Below are 21,029 nucleotides of genomic sequence, written 5' to 3'. Positions count from 1 at the left end.
TGAAGAGTGGGAATTCTCCATCGAGTTTGTCAGCCATTCTGAAATGAGAAAGACTGGAGCTGGAAAAAGCACAGCAGGTAAGGCAGCGACAGAGGAGTAGGGTAATCACTTACATCAGGACTGGGGGAGGGGAAGGAAGCTGTGAAATAAATGGGGGGATGGGGCTATAGGAAAGATGGATGGGATGGCGATGGTTGGATGCAGGTAGGAGGTAACTGTGTTTAGTCAGTGGGAGCCTTCACACCAACAAATCACAGCTGCCTCCGACCTGCATCCACATCGCCATCCCACCCATCTTTCCCCCAGCCCCACCCCCCTTTTGCAGCCCCCTTCCCCTGATGAAAGATCCTGACCTGAAAAGTCTACTCCCCTTCTCCTCTGATGCTGCCTGACCTGCTGGGTTTTTTTCCAGCTCCACTCTTTATCCACTCTGACTCTCCAGGATCTGCAGTTCTCACTATCTTCAACCATTCTGCAACACAAGGCAAATGCTCCAAAACATTTCACCAGCAAACAAAAGGAACAGAATGGTTACCTATCCCAGTGTTCAGGAACCTCGTCTGATAGGGTTCAGGAAACCCATAATGTTCCTACCTCCAGGCTCATCCTGTAGTAAAGGTGAGTTGCCCTGGCAAAGATACAGGGCTTCAAGAAGTTCACCTAAGTTGAACAATGGCTGGACTGATTCAAGACAAGGTACAACACATTCTTCTGTGCAGATTGTATTGCACAGGTCTGAAGATAACATGCTAAATAATAAGTATGACTGGGTTGTTCTAGAACTAACCACTAACATTTTTCAATGCTTTTTACAAGGTCAGGCAATTGTAAGGTCTGACCTTTTGAATAATAAATACATTTTTCTGCTTTACTGCATTTCCACTTGGGTTTTTATTTACATAAAGCTTGTTTCTAGGCAAATCTTGAAGCTCTGTATAACACATATTTGGAGGCAGATCCCATGGGATTTGACTCATCAGGATTTTACATAAGCCTCTTGATCATATAAGTGACTTGTTCCTGCTCTTGGTAAATTCTCTTAAAGTTGCAGATTCGGAACATTCACAAGATTTCAAATAGAGTCATAGAGATGTACAGCATGGAAACAGACCCTTCGGTCCAACTCGTCCATGCCAACCAGATATCCCAACCCAATCTAGTCCTACCTGCCAGCACCTGGCCCATATCCCTCCAAACCCATCCTATTCATAAATCCATCCAGACGTCTTTTAAATGCTGCAATTGTACCAGCCTCCACCACTTCCTCTGGCAGCTCATTCTATACACGTACCACCTTCTGTGTGAAAAAGTTGCCCCTTAGGTCTCTTTTATATCTTTCCCCTCTCACCCTAAACCTATGCCCTCTAGCTAAGATTAGATTACATTACTTAAAGTGTGGAAACAAGCCCTTCGGCCCAACAAGTCCACACTGACCTGCCGAAGCACAACCCACCCAGACCCATTCCCCAACGTTTCCCCCTTCACCTAACACTACAGGCAATTTAGCATGGCCAATTCACCTAACCTGCACATTTTGGACTGTGGGAGGAAACCAGAGCACCTGGAGGAAACCCACAAAGACACAGAGAGAATGTGCAAACTCCACACAGAGAGTCGCCTGAGGCGGGAATTGAACCCGGGTCTCTGGCACTGTGAGGCAGCAGTACTAACCACTGTGTCACTGTGCCGCTTATGAATCTAGTTCTGGACTCCCCGACCCCAGGGAAAAATACTTTGTCTATTTATCCTTTCCAAGCCCTTCCTGATTTTATAAACCTCTATAAGGTCACCTCTCAGCCTCTGACACTCCAGGGAAAACAGCCCTAGCCTATTCAATCTTTCCCTATAGCTCAAATCCTCCAACCCTGGCAACATCCTTGCAAATCTTTTCTGAACCCTTTCAAGTTTCACAACATCTTTCTGATAGGAAGGAGACCAGGATTGCATAAAATTCTCCAACAGTGGTAAAATGTCAGTTCATTGGCTTTTAAAAACAGAAAAACAAATTAATAAATGACATCAATCTAGCACTGGAACACTAACAATGTGAACTGTGTTCACATTCCTGTCTAGATGTATATTCCCAGTCAGGCTTCTCTTAGCTGATGCGTTTCATCTTTTATCAGATCAGCAAGTAAGGACAAACTGCCAAGAGAAATTTCTTTTGTGGGATAAAAACAAAATACTGAGGTTGTTGGAAACCTGAAATAAAAACCAAAAGTGCAAGAAAAGCTCAGCATATAGAATCCCTATAGTGTGGAAACAGACCATTCGGCCCAGCATGTCCACGCCAACTCTCTGTTTATGCTCTGTATATGCAAATCTTAAACTACCTTCTTGAGAACATAGCCTATATCAAATGCTTGTCCCATGCATTGTGATATTAGACAAAAGTACAGCCAGTTCCTGACATAAGTATTAGCCCCAACATGCATTTCGTAGACAAAAAGCAGTGGGGATTGGAGTTGGCAGGGTGAGGGTGAGGGGTGGTGAGGTGATTATATTCAGTGTAGACGTAAACAAGTACTCTCCTATCCAGAGACACAGGCCGTCCTACATGTTAGGTCAACTTCAATACTGTGATCTACAATAATTCAAACCTGTTACTCCTTTGTACAGAATAGTGGATTTAGTTGTACAACCAAAATTCAACTGAAGCCTAGTGCACACCTACAAAACTACCATTGTAAATCACTATTTATGTTCAATGATGTCACTCGGTGGACTGGTTGTTGAACAGAAGAGGAAAAATTTAGTTATGTATGGAAATTGTTTTTTTTGTTCAGAGCATCTGAGGTTTGAGTCCAATGGCAGTTTAAATGCACACACTCATAAAGAAACAATTGCTGATAAACAATAAAGGAAACAAGAACACAATTGTGGTTCATTTGATGGTGTAATCGATGCATTTAGTCTTACATAATTCCTACTTACATAAATTAATACAACATACTTCTTCAGACCTGTTTATTTGGTTCAGTTGTAAATACATGACTCATAAGTTGGGATCATGTACTTGATGTTAATGAAGGCATCTTCTCCTCCATACAGCTCAAAGATCTCCAGAGTCTCCTGAATCAGGTCTCCAATGTTTTCTCTTTTTTGTTGGCTATAGTCAATGCCATCTCCTGTATTGACTAGAGTTTAAAAGAAAAACACAAAGTAGCATTAAAATCTGATAGTGTGCCAGCACTTAAGTAATGTAGCCTTTTCTTTCAAAAGGACCACTTTCAAGTTTCAAAAATTCATATTCAACTAACTGGCAATCTTTGTATGGTCCAACTAATTTATATACAAGACCAGTAGTAAGGAAGAGCTGAGTCGTTTTGGCTAACTTGGCTGGCATTGCACCTGTAACTGTAAGTAACAATGAAGATCTGTTTCAGATTGAAAAGCTAGAAAACCCTTCTTTTTTCGGTTCCACAGCAACTTCCACAAGTCATACACAATGCACATTATTGAGTTTATAGTAACGTTAGAAAAGGTTTTAATATCTAACTATTTTGTCTCATAAAATCCAATGATGGCACATAAGACAATTTTTGTAAACTCTGTCATTTAAATTAAATATTTCAAAACAATGTTTTCAGACTTTAATAGGCTTTTATTAGGCAGTCACAGGATAATGAGTCTGAACTATTGTGCAAGATACAAAAAGATTGCTTAATTTAAGTTATAGCCAGAGTTAAGATGCAACAAAAACCTGTTTTGACATGAACTTTGTCAACTTACTTCACGTTTGATGTTCTGACGCATTTAGAGAGAGACATAAACACTAAATGAACTTTTAGGACGAAAACAAGCTCAATTCCCCAAATGGATCATGATTCTATTGCCCTTGCACTGCATCACAATGTTCTACTGTTATTCCAATAGTGATCACTACTACTGCTCACTTAATTTCTTTTTCACATTTTTGCCATTAGGCACTCGTGTATGACTCTTAATTGCTATTCGATACATTGGTATTCTTGACTGCTACATTGCTTTGTCAATTCAACCCAAAACAACCTCGTTTTTCATAATTACGATCAATGGACGATTTGACATAAATTCTGAAGTTTTATCTAGTCTCAGTTTGTCAGTGAAGAATAAATTGACAGACATTTAAAGAAGAAATATGGTAATGTTGTCTGTGTTCATTTATACTGAAGTAAAACATTTGTAGGACTGAGACTCTGACATAAGTACATTTGTACATGACAGACACTGATGCTACCAAAGATATCTGAGCTATCTAATTGTTATGGATATACCTCTGGTAAAGCAACCCAGAAATTCTGGAATAGTGTGCTGGTTGTTGTGAAGGGCCAAAGCACCCTTCTCAAAGATTTAATACAAAAGCTTAAAATTATAAAGATCTTAAATGAAGAAATAGGAATTTCTTGTGGTAAGGGACCAATGTTAAAGGCTCACAACTTAAAATGACCAGCAATAGAGTAAAGGGAGAAGTTAAAGGAAATGTAATTACTCAGGATTTTGTTCAACCATAGATGACTACTGCAGGTTGAGGCCAAGACCATTTCAATTTTAATGAATAATTGTTTATGTATTTGAAGCAGAGGAAGATGCAGGCCAAGGAGATAAAGTAAGATTAGTTCTGGATTGCTCTAGCAAAGAATCAAGTTCAATGGACTCAATGGCATCTTTATTTCTCTTCTGCAATGTAATTATCTAAAGTTAAGATTGCACTGGTTTGCTTACCCTGTCTTCATGGTGGGGTATTTTGAGAAAAGGTGATAAAAAATGATTATGGTCCCTCTTTTGAAGTTAGCATTATTATTATGAGGATTTTTCACTTAGTCTCTGAAGCATCTCAACCTGTGTGATAGCCTTGTCAAGATTATGTTTATTTAGCTGCATGCCATGTGCTGAGACTGAATGCTATGCGCGCACAATATTGCATTGACCTTCCTATTAGCTGACTACGAATGAATAAGAAGTAGATACTATTGTCGTTTTACCTATTCTTTGCATTTGCTGATGGTGACATAGGCAGTAAGTGTTTTTTTTCTACAAGGAACAAGAGAGTTAATGTCTACTTGAAGATTTATAGAACCTGAAACATTCAGTACAGGTTTGAACTGGTCTTCTTTTCACTTTGCAGCACAGTTTACAATATGTATGGAAACAGTCATCAATACAGATAGATTTTAATGTATTTTCAGTTGGTCATTTGCAGTTCAGATCACATTTTGTAGCATTCAATGTTTATTCCCATGAAACCTGAAAGGAAAATGTTGGACTCTAATTCCCACCATATGTATGAAAAAGACTGTATTGTGGACAAAGGCTAATTCTTACGATGTGGTTACATCATACTTGAAAGCACAGAGTACACTGAATAAGGGGAAGACTTTTGTTGCACTGCTGCAGTGCTTTGTAGCCTGGGTTCAATCTTGATCTTATTAATCACAAAGCCATAGAAATATTTGTAGACAATTACCTTTTACAAGCTCTGCAGAATCAAGCACCCAGATTTTAACTCCCAAAGAAGGAATTGCTCAGGTGATGGGAGAGTTAAGACAGACAGGATACAATCACGGTTTCTGCCTTATGAAGCTCAGGAGTTTAAGGTAATCTCCTGTATGAATTTGCACCTCTGAGCCCATAAGAAAACAAAATGAAAATATATCAATAGTTTAATTAACTAACTGCTTGCTGCCTATTTTTCCTTATTCTGCACTAGGCACAATTTTCAATTTAAAATTGCAAAAAAGTGCTAATTGTATCATAAGAGCTTGCTTCAATGCATTAATGAGGCCATCACCAGCCTATGTGTGCACCTCAGCTGCTTCAAGTAAGTTGTCAAAATGATGGTGAGTGGAAGTACATTGAGAATGCAATAGCAAGTGTCCAATCACTGGTTGGCAGTGCTAACATCAGCCTTAGTAGTGAATAGGCAAGGAAGAAACAAATATTTATATGTATTACTACTTTCGGCATCAGCAATTCACTGTTTTCCTAGCAAATGGAAGTGAATGAGTAATTAGATTAGATTACTTACAGTGTGGAAACAGGCCCTTCGGCCCAACAAGTCCACACCGACCCACCGAAGCGTAACCCACCCAGACCCTTTCTCCAACATTTTCCCCTTCACCTAACACTACGGGCAATTTAGCATGGCCAATTCACCTAACCTGCACATTTTTGGATTGTGGGAGGAAACCGGAGCACCTGGAGGAAACCTATGCAGACATGGGGAAAATGTGCAAACTCCACACAGAGAGTCGCCTGAGGCAGGAATTGAACCTGGGTCTCTGGCGCTGTGAAGCAGCAGTGCTAACCACTGTGCTACCGTGCTAACCACTGTGCAGACTGAAAAAAACTTTCTTAGTCTGCATATTTTGAAGTGCATCACTGTCAAAAATATATGCAAATGTTCAACCTTCAGACTGAAAGTGATTCTACTTAGTTAAAGTGTAAGACCAACACTAATTATACTCACAGAGAATGCAATGTCTCGCTTGTTATTATGTTTGTAAATGGCAAAATGAATTTCATTTCAGCAAACCTTGATATTCATTTTATACACAAAAGAATTCTCTTGATCATTAAACCCCATAGAAGGCCTACCAAAGAAAATCACAGATAACATATATTTGTTTCTTCCTCATAAAAAAGTGAATTAAAACTAAATTTACAACTGGTTAACATTACAAGTAAAGACATCAGACTTAAAAAGGCTATTAATAATGGATCCTTCTACAGTATAAATAATGTTTTGTTGCTACCTGTCCCCCTGTTGCGAAGTGTCATTGGTTAAGTTGCTGTCTGTCACAGGTAACTTCCATGTCTCAAGAGCCGATGTGTAACATAATTTTAATGAGAAGAAAGTGAATATTTCCTCTATAATTAGATGTTCAAAAAATTTGACACCACACTCTATGAACTGAGTAGGGTAAATTCACTTATTTGTGCACTTTCTTACAATTGTCAAGTTTTGCTTGTCATGTATTGTCCCCTCATTGGAACAGCTGGAAAAGTTTCTGAACATGAGCAGACTATTAAAGAAGTAATTTATGAGACTTTGTCTTTAGTATGCAGCAGACATCCAGAGAAGCACACGATTCAGAGTTGACGATATCTTAACTGAATGAATGAATGATTTATTATCACATGTATTTTACAGTGAAATATGTTGTAAAGTTGTCGAGAGTACTTGTGAAGTGGAAGGCAGGAAGTTAGAATGTGTTTATGAAAATTATAGGGGAAGAGCGCATGGTCCCTTTAAGAGGTGGTATGCTTTTCAAAGCTTGCAGATTTAAACAAAAAATGTCTGCAAGCAGCTGTAGATGCACAGATAGTTCTGAAATTGAAACATATGTATCAGTTGGCAGTGTGGTTGGAAACCTAGGTTTGATTTGATGTTAGGGCAACGAGCTTAAATATTAGCCAATTAATTCAAACCAGGCCCTAGATACCCAAAATCCAATTAACTTTAAATCTGATGATTTTGACTACCTAGAACTAATCTGATTATACATAAATTAATAGGTTTTCAATGGTATATAAGAAAAGGGGTTTTGAAAATTGATATGAGAGCAAACTGCCATGTAATGAGTAAATGTCTGTCTCTCATGGAAATCTTTAAGCTGTCCGATGAAACACCATCTAAAAGGTACTACGGCACTTTTAACTAATATTGCTGACATCAGAATTCGACAGAGAGAGGCATTTCAGACACCAGAATTCAATGGAGAAAGGTACTCCTGGTGGAGAATCAGTGGAGAAGGCAAGGACCTGTAATGTTGAGAGAGTAAATACTATTGTTTGTTATAAAAGTGGGACTTGTATTTTATTGGAACAGCATACAATTAGGATTTTATTTCATTAGGGAATAGTTAGAAGTTAGAGGGTAATTGATTGGTTTGTTCACTCTCAGAGTTAGATAAATTAATTGTTATTTGTTGATTGTAGAGTGAGTGAAAGGATTTAATTTCATTTAACCACCTCCATTTTGTAATAGATTAGGAGGTGATGTACTCCTTTTGGGTGTTTCAGTGTTTAGCTCTCAGAGGGTGGTCAGCCTCCACTCTGTATCAGAAAGAATGAAACAGGTTGAGAAGCTTTCATTTGTCGCCATAATCTGGCACCATTTTGAGAGTTTAAGAGAAAGAGAAAATTAAAAGATCTGGCTTAATGAGAAATCCATCTGCATACAAGTTCTGAGCCAGCTCAGAACCACCAATGCCTTGCCAGATCCAATTAATGTCAAAATCACCAATCCTCAGATGCCGTCTTTTGACATGGGGCCCATTCACCTTCGCCACCACCCACACCAGGCACATCAAAGTAAAAGACTATCGCCACAGTTGATGTTGCCATGGTGTCCTCCTACCGCCGCTGGGTTAACCCTGCCTCTTACAGTCTCTCCTTCTGTCTTGGTGAGACTCCAGTATAAAATGCAGTTCTGTAGTATTTCTGCAAGTGAGATCACAAAGACTATGTGCATTCTTCATGCACCCACAATGTGCACTTGGTTGCTGGCCATGGCCTATGCATCATTAATAAAATGCAGAATCTCACACAGATACATTCCCTGCATGCACCTAAATCTGATGTTATCATTCCAGTGATTCAATTGGCTGTTGAAACAACTGGAAATGTCTCTGAACATGAGCATAGCAAATTTGACCAATGCATGCAGTGGTAGCATCTGAAATAAGGCATACCTGGAACAACTAATATTAAGAAGCAAAATAGACCTGTTCAAGGGATATTTATATGGCCAGTCAAAAGTTGCCTTTTTGAATTATTAATGTTGAGACAAAATATGAGGGAGCATCTTGGTGAGTTGCTGAAACTATTTTGAGGCGTTTCCAATCCAATGCCTTGTACTGATGGAGGCAATTACAGCAGTACCACTTGCTCTGCTACATGAGCAAGAAATGGGGAAACAGACAGAAAGGAGAAGCTCCACAAAGAGGGACAAGAAGGTGGGCTCAATAAAGCATGTCATAACCATAAAGGGTCTTCTGGGACTACTTCAATATCACAATGAGCCAGGAGAAATGCTTGAGGAGGCTATGAATCATAGCCTCCTTAAGAGATTTCTGAATACTTAATAAAAGTGGTACTCGGGTAATCCATGATGGAGGATGGGAAAAAAATTCTGGCTGTAAGAGCTGCTCCTTTTATGAGGTATTTTAGGTGTTGGAAGTGATTTCCTCTAATTCCAGGCGCAGGAATTACTGTTTTATATGCATTGTTTTGGAACTTTGGAGAAACAAAATGTCAAAACAACAGCATTTTTAAAAGGAAGCACATGGAGAGGTCAGTGCAGGAGAGAGACAGAGAAACAAACCCACATTGCTAACTGACACAGCAGTGAACCTGCACAGTTACTACCTTTGCTGTTTGAATTCATGTATCACTGGACATCGGAGTGCGTCTGGGAAAATTAACAAACAGTGAAATTCACAACTAATCTTGGAGGAACCTGTTTGGGAGAGGTCACAGCACAGAAACAGATAAGTGGATATTTTAAGTGTGGCCTTACAGTAAGTCTGCAGTCTTGATTATATATTTTATTGAGATATGTCTCTTGTAGAGGAACAAGACAGTGCTATTTTCTGGGTCTGGAGATTGAAAGAAGCAGAAATGGCCTTTAGTAAAGTGATATGCTCTGCCTGTCAGATGTGGGAGTTTAGGGAAACTTTACGGGTTACTGAGGATTATATCTGCAACAAATGCCATTGGTTGCAAATGGATCAGTTGCAGTGACGGCTAGAGACAATGAAGAATTTACAAGAGCAAGGAGATGTGTTAGATGGCAGTAATAGGAAGGGGGAAAAGTCGCAGATACAGTAACATAGATAGATTAACTCCAGGAAAGGTAAGAGAGGTAGGTAGGCAGTTAGTGCAGGAGTCTTCTGTAGCTATCCCCATTTCAAACAAGCATGCTGTTTGGAAAATGTAGGGGGTGATGGATTCTTAGGGGAATGTAGCACGAACAACCAAGTTTCTGGTATTGAGACTGGCTCTATTGCAATGAGGGGTACATCGGGTTCCAAGAAATCGATTGTGTCAGGTGACTCTCTAGTCCGAGGTACAGACAAATGTTTATGTGGCCAGCAGCGAAAAATCAGAATGATGTGCTGCTACCCTGGTGCCAGGATCAAGGATGTCTCAGAAAGGGTGCAGAATTTTTTCAATTGGGAGAGGGACCAGCAGGAAGTCACTGTACACATTGGAACCAACAACATAGGAAGGGAAAAGGTTGAGGTTCTGAAGGGAGGTTCCAAAAGTTAGGCAGGAATTTAAAAAGTTTGTCGAGAATAGTAATATCTGGATTACTTCTGATGCTACGAGCTACTAAGGGCAGGGATAGGAGGATAGAGCAAATGAATGCATGGCTGAGGAGCTGGTATATGGGAGAAAGATTCACATTTTTGGATCATTGGAAGCTCTTTTGGTGTAGAAGTGACCTGTACAAGAAGGACAGATTGCACCTAAATTGGAAGGGGACGAATATACTGGTGGAGAGATTTGCTAGAGCTGCTCAGGAGGACTTAAACTAGTAAGGTGGGGGGGAAGAGGGGGTGGGTGGGACCTAGGGAGATAGTGAGGAAAAAGATCAATCTGAGACTGGTACAGTTGAGAACAAAGGCAAGTCAAACAGTTAGGGCAGGCAGGGACAAAAGAGAGAACAAGGTAGGACTGATAAATTAAACTGCATTTATTTCAATGCAAGAGGCCGAACAGGGAGGCAGATGGACTCAGGGCATGGTTAGAAATATGGGACTGGGATATCATAGCAATTACAGAAGTGTGGTTCAGGGATGGACAGGACTGGCAGCTTAATGTTCCAGAATAAAAATGCTACAGGAAGGATAGAAATGGAGGCAAAAGAGATGAGGGGAGTGGTGTTTTTGATAAAGGAAAGCATTACAGCTATATTGAGACAGGATATTCCCGTAAATACATCCAGAGAGGTTATTTGGGTGGAACTGAGAAATAAGAAAGGGATGATCACCTTATTTGGATTGTATTATAGTCAGCGTGAAATTGAGAAACAAATTTGTAAGGAGATCTCAGTTATCTGTAAAAATAATAGGGTGGTTATGGTTGGGGATTTTAACTTTCCAAACATAGACTGGGACTGCCATAGTGTTAAAGGTTTAGATGGAGAGGAATTTGTTAAATGTGGACAAGAACATTTTCTGATTCAGTATGTGGATGTACCTATTAGAAAAGGTGCAAAACATGACTTAGTTTTGGGAAATAAGGCAGAGCAGGTGACTGAGTTGTCAGTGGGGGAGCACATTGGGGCCAACGTCCATAATTCTATTATTTTTAAAACAGTGATGGAAAAGGGTGGACCAGGTCTAAAAGTTGAAGTTCTAAATTGGAGAAAGGCCAATTTTGATGGTCTGGGGCAAGAACTTTCAAAAGCTGACTGGGGGCAGATGTTCACAGGTAAAGTGATGACTGGAAAATGGGAAGCCTTCAGAAATGAGTTAACAAGAGTCCAGAGAAAGTATATACCTGTTAGGGTGAAAGCAAAGGCTAGTAGGTATAGGGAATGCTGGATGACTAGAGAAATTGAGGGTTTGGTTAAGAAAAAGAAGGAAGCATATGTCAGGTATAGACAGGATAGATCGAGTAAATCTTTAGAAGAGTATAAAGGCAGTAGGACTATTTAAGAGGGAAATCAGGAGGGCAAAAAGGGGACCTCAGATAGTTTTGGCAAATAGAGTTAAGGAGAATCCAAAGGGATTTTATAAATACATTAAGGACAAAAGGGTTACTAGGGAGAGAATAGGACCCCTCAAAGATGAGCAAGGTGGCCTTTGTGTGGAGCCACAGGAGGTGGGGGCGATATTAAATGAGAATTTTGTATCAGTATTTACTGTGGAAAAGGACATGGAAGATACAGAATGTAGGGAAATAGATGGTGACATCTTGAAAAATGTCCTTATTACAGAGGAAGTGCTGGATGTCTTGAAACGGTTAAGGGTGGATAAATCTCCAGGACCTGATCAGGCGTACCTTACAACTTTGTGGGAAGCCTAGGGAAGTGATTGCTGGGCCTCTTGTTGAGATATTTGTATCATCGATAGTCACAGTTGAGGTGCTGGAAGACTGGAGGTTGGCTAACGTGGTGCCACTGTTTAAGAAATGTGATAAGGACAAGCCAGGGAACTATCAACCTGACGTCGATGGTGGGCAAGTTGTTGGAGGGAATCCTGAGGGACAGGATGTACATGTATTTGGAAAGGCAAGGACTGATTAGGGATAGTCAACATGGCTTTGTGCATGGAAAATCATGTCTCACAAACTTGATTGAGTTTTTGAAGAAGTAACAAAGAGGATTGATGAGGGCAGAGTGGTAAATGTGATCTATATGGACTTCAGGAAGGCGTTTGACAAAGTTCCCCATGGGAGACTGGTTAGCAAGGTTAGATCTCATGGAATACAGAGAGAACTCACCATTTGGATACAGCACTGGCTCAAAGGTAGAAGACAGAGGGTGGGGGTGGAGGTGTTTTTCAGACTGGAGGCCTGTGACCAGTGGAGCGCCATAAGGATCGGTGCTGTGTCCACTACTTTTCATCATTTATATAAATGATTTATATAAATGATTTAGATGTGATAATAAGCGGTATAATTAGTTAATTTGCTGATGACACCAAAAGTGGAGGTGTAGTGGACAACGAAGATGGTTACCTCAGATTACAACAGGATCTTGATCGGATTGGCCAATGGGCTGAGAAGTGGCAGATGGAGTTTAATTTAGATAAACGTGAGGTGCTGCATTTTGGGAAAGCAAATCTTAGCAGGACTTATACACTTCATGGTAAGGTCCTTGGGAGTGTTGCTGAACAAAGAGACCTTGGAGTGCAGGTTCATAGCTCCTTGAAAGTGGAGTCGCAGGTAGACAGGATAGTGAAGAAAGCGTTTGGTATGCTTTCCTTTATTGGTCAAACTTTTGAGTACAGGAGTTGAGAGGTCATGTTGCGACTGTACAGGACATTGGTTAGGCCACTGTTGGAATATTGCATGCAGTTCTGGTCTCCTTCGGAAAGATGTGAAACTTGAAAGGATTCAAAAAAGATTTACAAGGATGTTGCCAGTGCTGGAGGATTTGAGCTTTAGGGAGAGGTTGAATAGGCTCGGGCTGTTTTCCCTGGAGCGTCAGAGACTGAAAGGTGACCTTATAGAGGTTTATAAAATCATGCAGGGAATGGATAGGATAAATAGACAAAGTCTTTTCCCTGGGGTCGGTGAGTCCAGAACTAGAGGGCATTGGTTTAGGGTGAGAGGGGAAAGATATAAAAGAGACCTAAGAGGCAAAGTTTTCACACACAGAGTGGTGCCTATGTGGAATGGGCTGCCAGGGGAAGTGGTGGAGGCTAGTACAATTGCAACATTTACAAGGCATTTGGATGGGTATATGACTAGAAAGGGTTTGCAGGGATATGGGCCGGGTGCTACCAGGTGGGACTAGATTGAGTTGGCATATCTGGTCAGCATGGTCAAGTTGGACTGAAGGTTCTGTTCCGTGCTGTACATCTCTATGACTCTATGACTCATGGAGTTCTGCCACTTCCTTCAGACTGACCTGGATCTTCAACTAATGTAAGAATACCTTTTCCAGTGGCCATGAATGTCAGTGGCCTTCCCTCTTATCCCCTTACACTCTATGCCAGTGGATCCTTTCAGCAAACCACAGATTGTCATGGACAGAAGCGTCTCGGGGCAGAGGAGAGAAGGATCTGGAGGCAACTACCGGTACCCAATCGTGAGAAAGAGAGAGACCAGACACCATACAAAAGACAACGAAGAGAGGAGTAACAAGTCAAAAGAAAGTAGTGAGTTGGTCAGATGTTGAGCAGCTGCTAAGGGCTCTGTTTCAATTCTCGCAATTCTGAAAAGCTGACACAGGGAAAGTAAGGATTTATAGACAAAGTGTGAAGAAATTATACTTTCTACTAATTTCCTATTATTCCTTAATAGTACAAAAGTAAGGTTGGTGGGAACAACATTAGTTGACCAATGGGCTACCTTCAAGGTACATTTCATCAAAAGGAAAGGCTAGAACAGCAAAAAAGAACTTCCTGGATGACAGTAGTTGAAGTCAAAGAAGAAAAATAATGTGATTATAATGAATGTCAGGTCGTAAATACAATGCAAACCAAGCTGAATACAGATGGTTCAGAAGAGAGGTGAAAAGTAAATAAGAGAAGCAAAAAGGCGTTATGAGAAAAGAGTACTAACTAACATAAATGGAAATCCCAAAGTCTTCTGTAGGGACATCATTTGTAGTGATAGTAGTGGGGAACAAGGCAATGGCTGAGAAACTGAATAATTATTTTGCGTCAATCTTCACGGTGGAAGGCATGAATAATATCCTAATCATTTAAGAGAGTGAGGGGTAGAGCTGAGTATGGTGGCCATCATCAAGGAGAAGGTACTAGAAAAAATAAAACACCTGAAGGTGGATAAATCACCTGGACCAGATGGACTACACCCCAGAGTTCAAAAGTAGATAGTTGTCCAGATAGTGGAGGTGTTAGTCTGACCTGTCCAGCTCTGGAATCAAATAGCAAAAGTCCAGTTGCCCATCTCTTGTTGTCTGTGGTCTGTGTGTTCAAAGCATGGTGAGCTTGGAAAGTAGATGAATGGAAGTAAGTACTTCAAATTCCTCACCGATAAGAATATCTCTGATGTTCTGGGAAATTGCTAACTCTAAAATTAGCAGTGTGACTTTCATACTGGAGTAATTCTTCTCATTTGGTTTGAGATTCTGACTAGCATAAATGATAATCATTATTTTCTGCCTTTGAACTGAAACAGCACTCTTCCTAGCTCAAGGAAACTATCAGTTTTCAGTCTGAAAGGAAGTTGGAAATCTGGGCAGTCAAGGATAGGTGATGAGACAAGCTTCTGCTTGAGGGTGCAAATGGAGTCTTCACATGCTGAGGTCTAAATCCCTGTGATGCCTTGTGAAGTATCATGCCTCATTCATCCTTTCCCAATCAGTCCTTCAGCTTTCATAACAAATCATGGAGTGGCATGGCCAGCTGTATACAAACTTACTCAAACCTCCTCAAGTAACAAGCTTGACCAAGGAACCTATCCATTTCCCTCCCTGTCTCAAGCTGGGGATATTCCTCTACAATTCAGATTTTCTCATTGTTATCAAGGAAAGTATTACTCCTGATAAATTGAATTGAATTTATTGTCACATGTACTGAGACACAGAGAAAAGCTTTGCCCTGCAAGCAATACAGGCAGATCACATAGTTAAGTAGCATAGATAAGTAAATAATAGGTAAACAGTGGCAAAAAGAAAAACACAGCTATAGGCGAATGTTAAGAGCTGTGAGTCCATTCGGTATCCTAACAACAGTCGGGTAGAAACTGTTTTGAAACTAGCTGGTGCATGTGTTCAGGCTTCTGTACCTTCTCCCCAATGGTAGAGGTTGTAGAAAAACATTGCCAGGGTGGGATGGATCTTTGAGAATGCTGGCGGCCTTTCCTTGACAGCGGGCCTGGTAGATGGATTCTATAGATGGGAGGTTGGCCTTTGTGATTGTCCGGGCTGAGTTCACCACTCTCTGTAACTGTCTCCGATCTTGAATGGTACAATTGCCATACCATATAGTGATACATCCAGACAGAATGCTCTTGATGGTGTACCTATAAAAGTTGGCAAGGATATTCGTCATCATGCCAAATTTCCTCAGTTGCCTAAGGAAGAAGAGACATTGTTGGGCCTTTGTAACCAGTGCATCCACATGAAGAGCCCAAGGAAGCTTGTTGTGGATGACCACTCCTAGAAGCTTGACAGTCTCCACTCATACGACCTCTGTGCTGTTAATGTGTAGGGGGGCATGAGTAACATCCCACCGAAAGTCAATAATGAGTTCCTTGGTTTTACTGGCATTGAGAGCTAGGTTGTTCTCAGTGCACCATTTTTCCAGTCTTCCACCTCCCATCTGTAGTCTGTTTCATCGCCATCTGAGATTCAACCGACTATGATAGTGTCATCATCAAACTTGTAAATACCATTAGTCTGGTATTTGGCGACGCAGTTATGGGTATACAGTGAGTACAGTCGGGGGCTGGGTATGCACCCCGGGGGGCTCCAGTGTTGTGTGTTAGTGAGAATGAAATATTGTCCTCAGTCTTCACTGATTGTGGCCTGTGAGTCAAGAAACTGAGGATCCAGTTGCAAAGAGTGGGGCTTAGTCCGAGATCACAAAGTTTAGTAATCAATCTCGAGGGGAAAATAGTGTTGAAGGCTGAACTGTAGTCAATGAGTAGGATTCTTACGTATCTGATCTTTGTGTCAAGGTGTTCTAGGGAGGAGTGAAGGGCAAGTGATATGGCACCTGACGTGGATCTCTTGGTCCGATAAGCAAATTGGAGTATGTCAAGTGTAGTGGAGAGGCTGGAGTTGATTAATGCCATGACCAGCCTTTCAAAGAACTTCATGACCACCGAGGTTAGGGTCACTGGGCAGTAGTCATTGAGACATGCTGCATGAGTCTTCTTAGGCACAGGGATGATGTTGGCCCTCTTGAAACAGGCAGGGACAGTGGCCTGTTGCAGGGAGAGGTTGAAGATGTCCGAAAAAACTTCTGCCAGTTGATCTGCTCATATTCTGACTGCACGGCCTGGTACTCCGTCTGGTCCCATTGCTTTCCTTGGATTCACACGAAGGAAAACTGATCAGACTTCTGACCAGTGCCTGTTGGGATAGGTTCGTCAGGATTTGTTGGAATACGTGTTACCTCTGCTGAAATTCTGCTCAAAGCGAGCATAGAAGGGATTGAGACAATCTGGGAGGGATATGTCATCGTCTGTCAGAACCTGTGATGTCATTCGGTCCTTGCCATAGTCGCTGGGTGCCTGGGTCTCTAGTTTGGATTGGTATTGGTCCTTGGCTATCTTAATGGCTCTGCGAAGGTAATACTTGGATAAAGTGTCTGAGATACTGAACTTTTGGACTTCTGGAAAAGTTGGCATTTCTCTGATTTGACTTTCAAGTTAGTTAGTTTTTCAAGGTTTTTCAAATGTTGAGCCAAAGCTGAATACATCATCCAGATACACAAGGTAGCAATTAGTTAAACATCTGGTGAAAAGAGACTCCATTGCATTGGATATAGTCTTTGTGCCTGATGGCATTGGTGCCCATGTCTGTACTTACTGTGCAGCAATATGTTCTGACTGTCTCCTCAGCCTGAACTCTACACTCCCATCTATGTTGACAATCATCTTCCTAATGATAGCCTCTTGCCTGGTCTTGGGAGTCCAATTTTTGCCTATGATCCAAATGAAACAGTATCACATGCCAAAGAAAGACGATGGAGGTTTGTCACTATGAAACCTCCTCAATGATCCCTCATTGCTTCTACTAGGCTGTCCTGCAGAATCCTGTCCTATGTTTATTGAAGGAGTGATTCAGGAAGACGATGTGGTCATAAGACTTCACCAACTCCAAGGCATAGAGGGATCAGAGGGTCCTGCCCTTTGGCTTGTTTGTACTTATCAGGCTACTGTTGTCGCCAAAAACTCTTGTCAGCACCTAAAAGACTCACAGCGGAACTTTCTGAACATTTGTGTCTCTTCTCAGTATTTCTGATGGGGTCTACCACACAGTGGTACCATCATGAATGCTGCCTGCTCACCCCATTGAAGTACTATATCTGGCTGTGCATCCTTAATCCAGTTTTTAATTCCTGCATAAATGTGTCTTCCCTCATATCTAACCAGCTTCCTACTCATCTGTAATTAAAATACCCAACCAGAAGTACTGCTTTCTTTCTCCATATCTAAAGATCCAATTTCCTCTGCCAATGTCAGAACTGTGATAATACCAGAGCAGATTTAGCCTCCACTAAAAATATTGCCAGTTTCAACTCTCTACCATCCAGGTCAGGTAGCATCCAAGGAACAGGAGAATCGACGTTTTGGGCATAAGCCCTTCTACATCGATTCTCCTGTTCCTTGGATGTTGCCTGACCTGCTGCGCTTTTCCAGCAACACATTTTCAGCTCTGATCTCCAGTATCTGCAGCCCTCACTTTCTCTCTACCATCCACTCTATCTCAGCCAGGTGCCTTTCAATCTTATCCACCATGACTTGATGCCTGAGCAATGGTGTTCTGCCGATTATGCCAGAAATGCAATGTGAGATATGAACACAAAGATGGTTGAAAGAGGCTGAGAATTTTTATTCCTCTGGCATCAATTCATTTCAAACATGAAAAGAAATTAAGGTTAAATAAGGAAGACAGAGTATTTATATGGCATTAAACAGTGGTTTCAGAACATAGGAATAGGAGTGGGCCATTCAGCCCCTCAAATCTGTTCTGCTATTCAATAATATGATGGCTGAAATATAGTCTAAGTTTATATGCTTGCATTGGACCCACAGCCTGTGATACTTCTGCTTCGTAAAAAAAATTGTTTTTCTTGGATTTAAATTTAACAATTGAATTTTCATCGATCACTGTTTGAGGAAGAGAACTCCAAATCTTCTGTATTCTTTGTATATAGTATTGTTTTCTAACAGTTGTCCTGAATGGCCTGTCCCTAATTCTTAGACTATGACCCCTGGTTCTGGAATTTTCAACCAGTGGAAACAGTTTATTTTTGCTTACCCTGTCTTTCCTTGTTAATATCCTAAAGGGCTTGATTAGATCACCGTTAACTGTCTAAATTCTAGAAAATAATGGCCTAGTTTGTCTAATATCTCCTCATAAATTAACTACTGGAGTCCAGGTATCATTCTTGCAAATCTGATATAAACTCCCTCCGGGGCCAAAACATCCTTCTGAAGATGTGGTGCCCAGAGCTGCTCATAGGGGTCTAACTAGAGTTTTGTATAACTGCAACATAATATCTGCATCCCTATACTCAGACCTTCAGATATGAAGACCAGCATTTCATTAGCCTTCTTGAATATTTTTGTGGCATTTTAAAGAGCTATGCACCTGAACCCCCAAATCTAGTTGGGCATCTACTTGTATTTAACTTTACACTTCTAAAAAGTAACCTGATCTATCTTTTTTGGTCCAAAAGCAAGTCACATTTGCATTCATTAAAATCCATCTTCCACAGCTTTGCCAATTCACCTAATTAATCAATATCCTGTTGTAATTTTATGTTGTCATCAACACTGTTTACAAAACTGTTCAATTTTGTGTCATCAGCAAATCTGGATATTTGAAATATTATATCATTATCCAAATTGTTCATAAATACGAGGGATAACTGATGCCCCAACACAAATCTCTGTGAGACACCACCAGACACATCATGCCAATTTGAATACTTATTCATTGTTCCAACTTGCTGTTTCCTGCCATTCAACCAATTTGCGATCCAAACCAATATTTTGCCCTCAACTCTGTGGGCTTCCACCTGAGCTAACAGTCTCTTGTGAAGGGACTTTGCCCTGGAGTATCAAGGCTGAGGGGTGGCCTTAGAGAAGCTTATACAATCATTAGGGGCATAGTTAGGGTGAATAGTCAAGCTGTTTTCCCCAAGGTAGGGGAGTCCAACACTAGAGGACATAGGTTTATGAGGAAAGGGGAAAGACTTAAAAGGAACCAGAAGGGCAACATTTTCATGCAGAAGATGGTATATGAATGGAATGAACTGGCAGAGGAAGTGGTGGAGGCTGGTAAGGTTACAACATTTAAAAGGTATCTGGATGGGTATATGAATAGGAAGGGTTTAGAGGGATATGTGCCAAATGCTGGCAAATGGAACTAGGTTAATTGAGGATATCTGATTGGCATGGATGAGTTGAACTGAAGGGTTTGTTTCCATGCTGTACATCGCTATGATTATGACTCTGTAAAAGCCTTCTGGAAATCCATATAAACAACATATATCTACTTATCTCTGTCCATCACCTTTGACACCTCTTCAAAAAACTCTATGAGGTTTGTCAAGTATGATTTACCCTTCATGAATCCATGATGACTCTCCCTGATTAACTGAATTTTTTTGAGGTGATCATTGACCCTATCCTTGATTAGAGACTCCAGTAATTTCCCCACTACTGATGATAAGCTAACTGGACTGGAATTCCCTGATTTCCTTCTGTCAAACTTCTTGAGTGGAGTGACATGAGCAAATTTGCAATCCAGAGGAACAATTCCTGAATCCAGGGAATTCTGAAAGGTTATGGTTAGGGCATCAACAACATGCTTTCCTACTTCCTTTAACACACTTGGATGGAAACCATCAGATTCTCAGGATTTGTTACTCTTCAGTTCCATTAATTTCCCCATTATTGATGATTTACTTACACTAATTTTATTTAGACCCGGTCTCAGATCCTCAGTTAATTCTTTTGGGGCTTCAGGAAAACTATGCTCCTTTTCTGCTGTGACTACTGAGGCAAAGTAATTGTTCAGCATGTTAACTGTTTCCCATGGCTATTGACAATATTCCCACTCAACCTTCAATGGGCCAATAGCACTTTTAATCAGTATATAACTATGTATATAACTATGAAATCTCTTCTTATTGTCTTTTATGTCTCTTGTAAGTTTCCTTTCATAATTATTTCCAAAATCTCTTATAAGCTGCTTTATGGCCCTTTGTTGGTCTTTCTTTTTGTCCCATTCTGTGGGATCTGCACTGTTCTTTGCATTTTTGTAAGCCCTTTTTAATTCTAGTTGAGGAAATTCTTATTTACCTGATCCACCTCATCAGGCCTCCTTCCATCAAAGATATTTTTCCCTTCAACGATGATCTGTTCTACTGGTGTAGATGCCCTATTTGATGCCCTTCCTCACCATCATGACCTGCTGCTAGAGGTCCTGGCACAACTGCTTGAGCTGCTCTGCTCAGTGCTCTCTTCATCACTGCTACCTTCTGCGGGAAGTTCCAATTTCTAAGTCAGGCACCTTTCAGCATGAGGGAGAAAGAGTGATTAAAGAAGTTCGAAAAGGCAGCGATTTACCATCATTCTTGATGGCCTCAGTAGTATTAAAAGCACTAGCTCAAAGGTATTAGTTCTGATGATTCAATGGAGTATTTCTTTGAAGGTGCTGAGAA

At 40.7% G+C, this 21,029-nt stretch overlaps 1 protein-coding gene across 2 annotated transcripts in view; it reads right to left on the bottom strand.

Moving 5' to 3' along the window:
• Positions 1–379: 379 nt before the first annotated feature.
• LOC122552978 (parkin coregulated gene protein homolog) overlaps positions 380–21,029 on the bottom strand; it is a 379,845-nt gene continuing 359,195 nt past the window's right edge. For both annotated transcript variants that reach the window (XM_087991526.1, XM_043696320.2), the window contains one exon: positions 380–3,137. In XM_087991526.1, coding sequence (XP_087847652.1) covers positions 2,977–3,137 — 161 coding nt within the window. In that variant the 3' untranslated portion in view covers positions 380–2,976. The remainder of the gene's footprint in view (positions 3,138–21,029) is intronic.

Source organism: Chiloscyllium plagiosum, unplaced genomic scaffold (assembly GCF_037043375.1).
Source record: "Chiloscyllium plagiosum isolate Xiang-an unplaced genomic scaffold, Cpla_swu_hap1 HiC_scaffold_10, whole genome shotgun sequence".
Lineage (NCBI taxonomy): Eukaryota > Metazoa > Chordata > Chondrichthyes > Orectolobiformes > Hemiscylliidae > Chiloscyllium > Chiloscyllium plagiosum.
The sequence above is the reverse complement of the archived record's forward strand: the minus strand, read 5'-3'. Positions and strand labels throughout refer to the sequence as shown.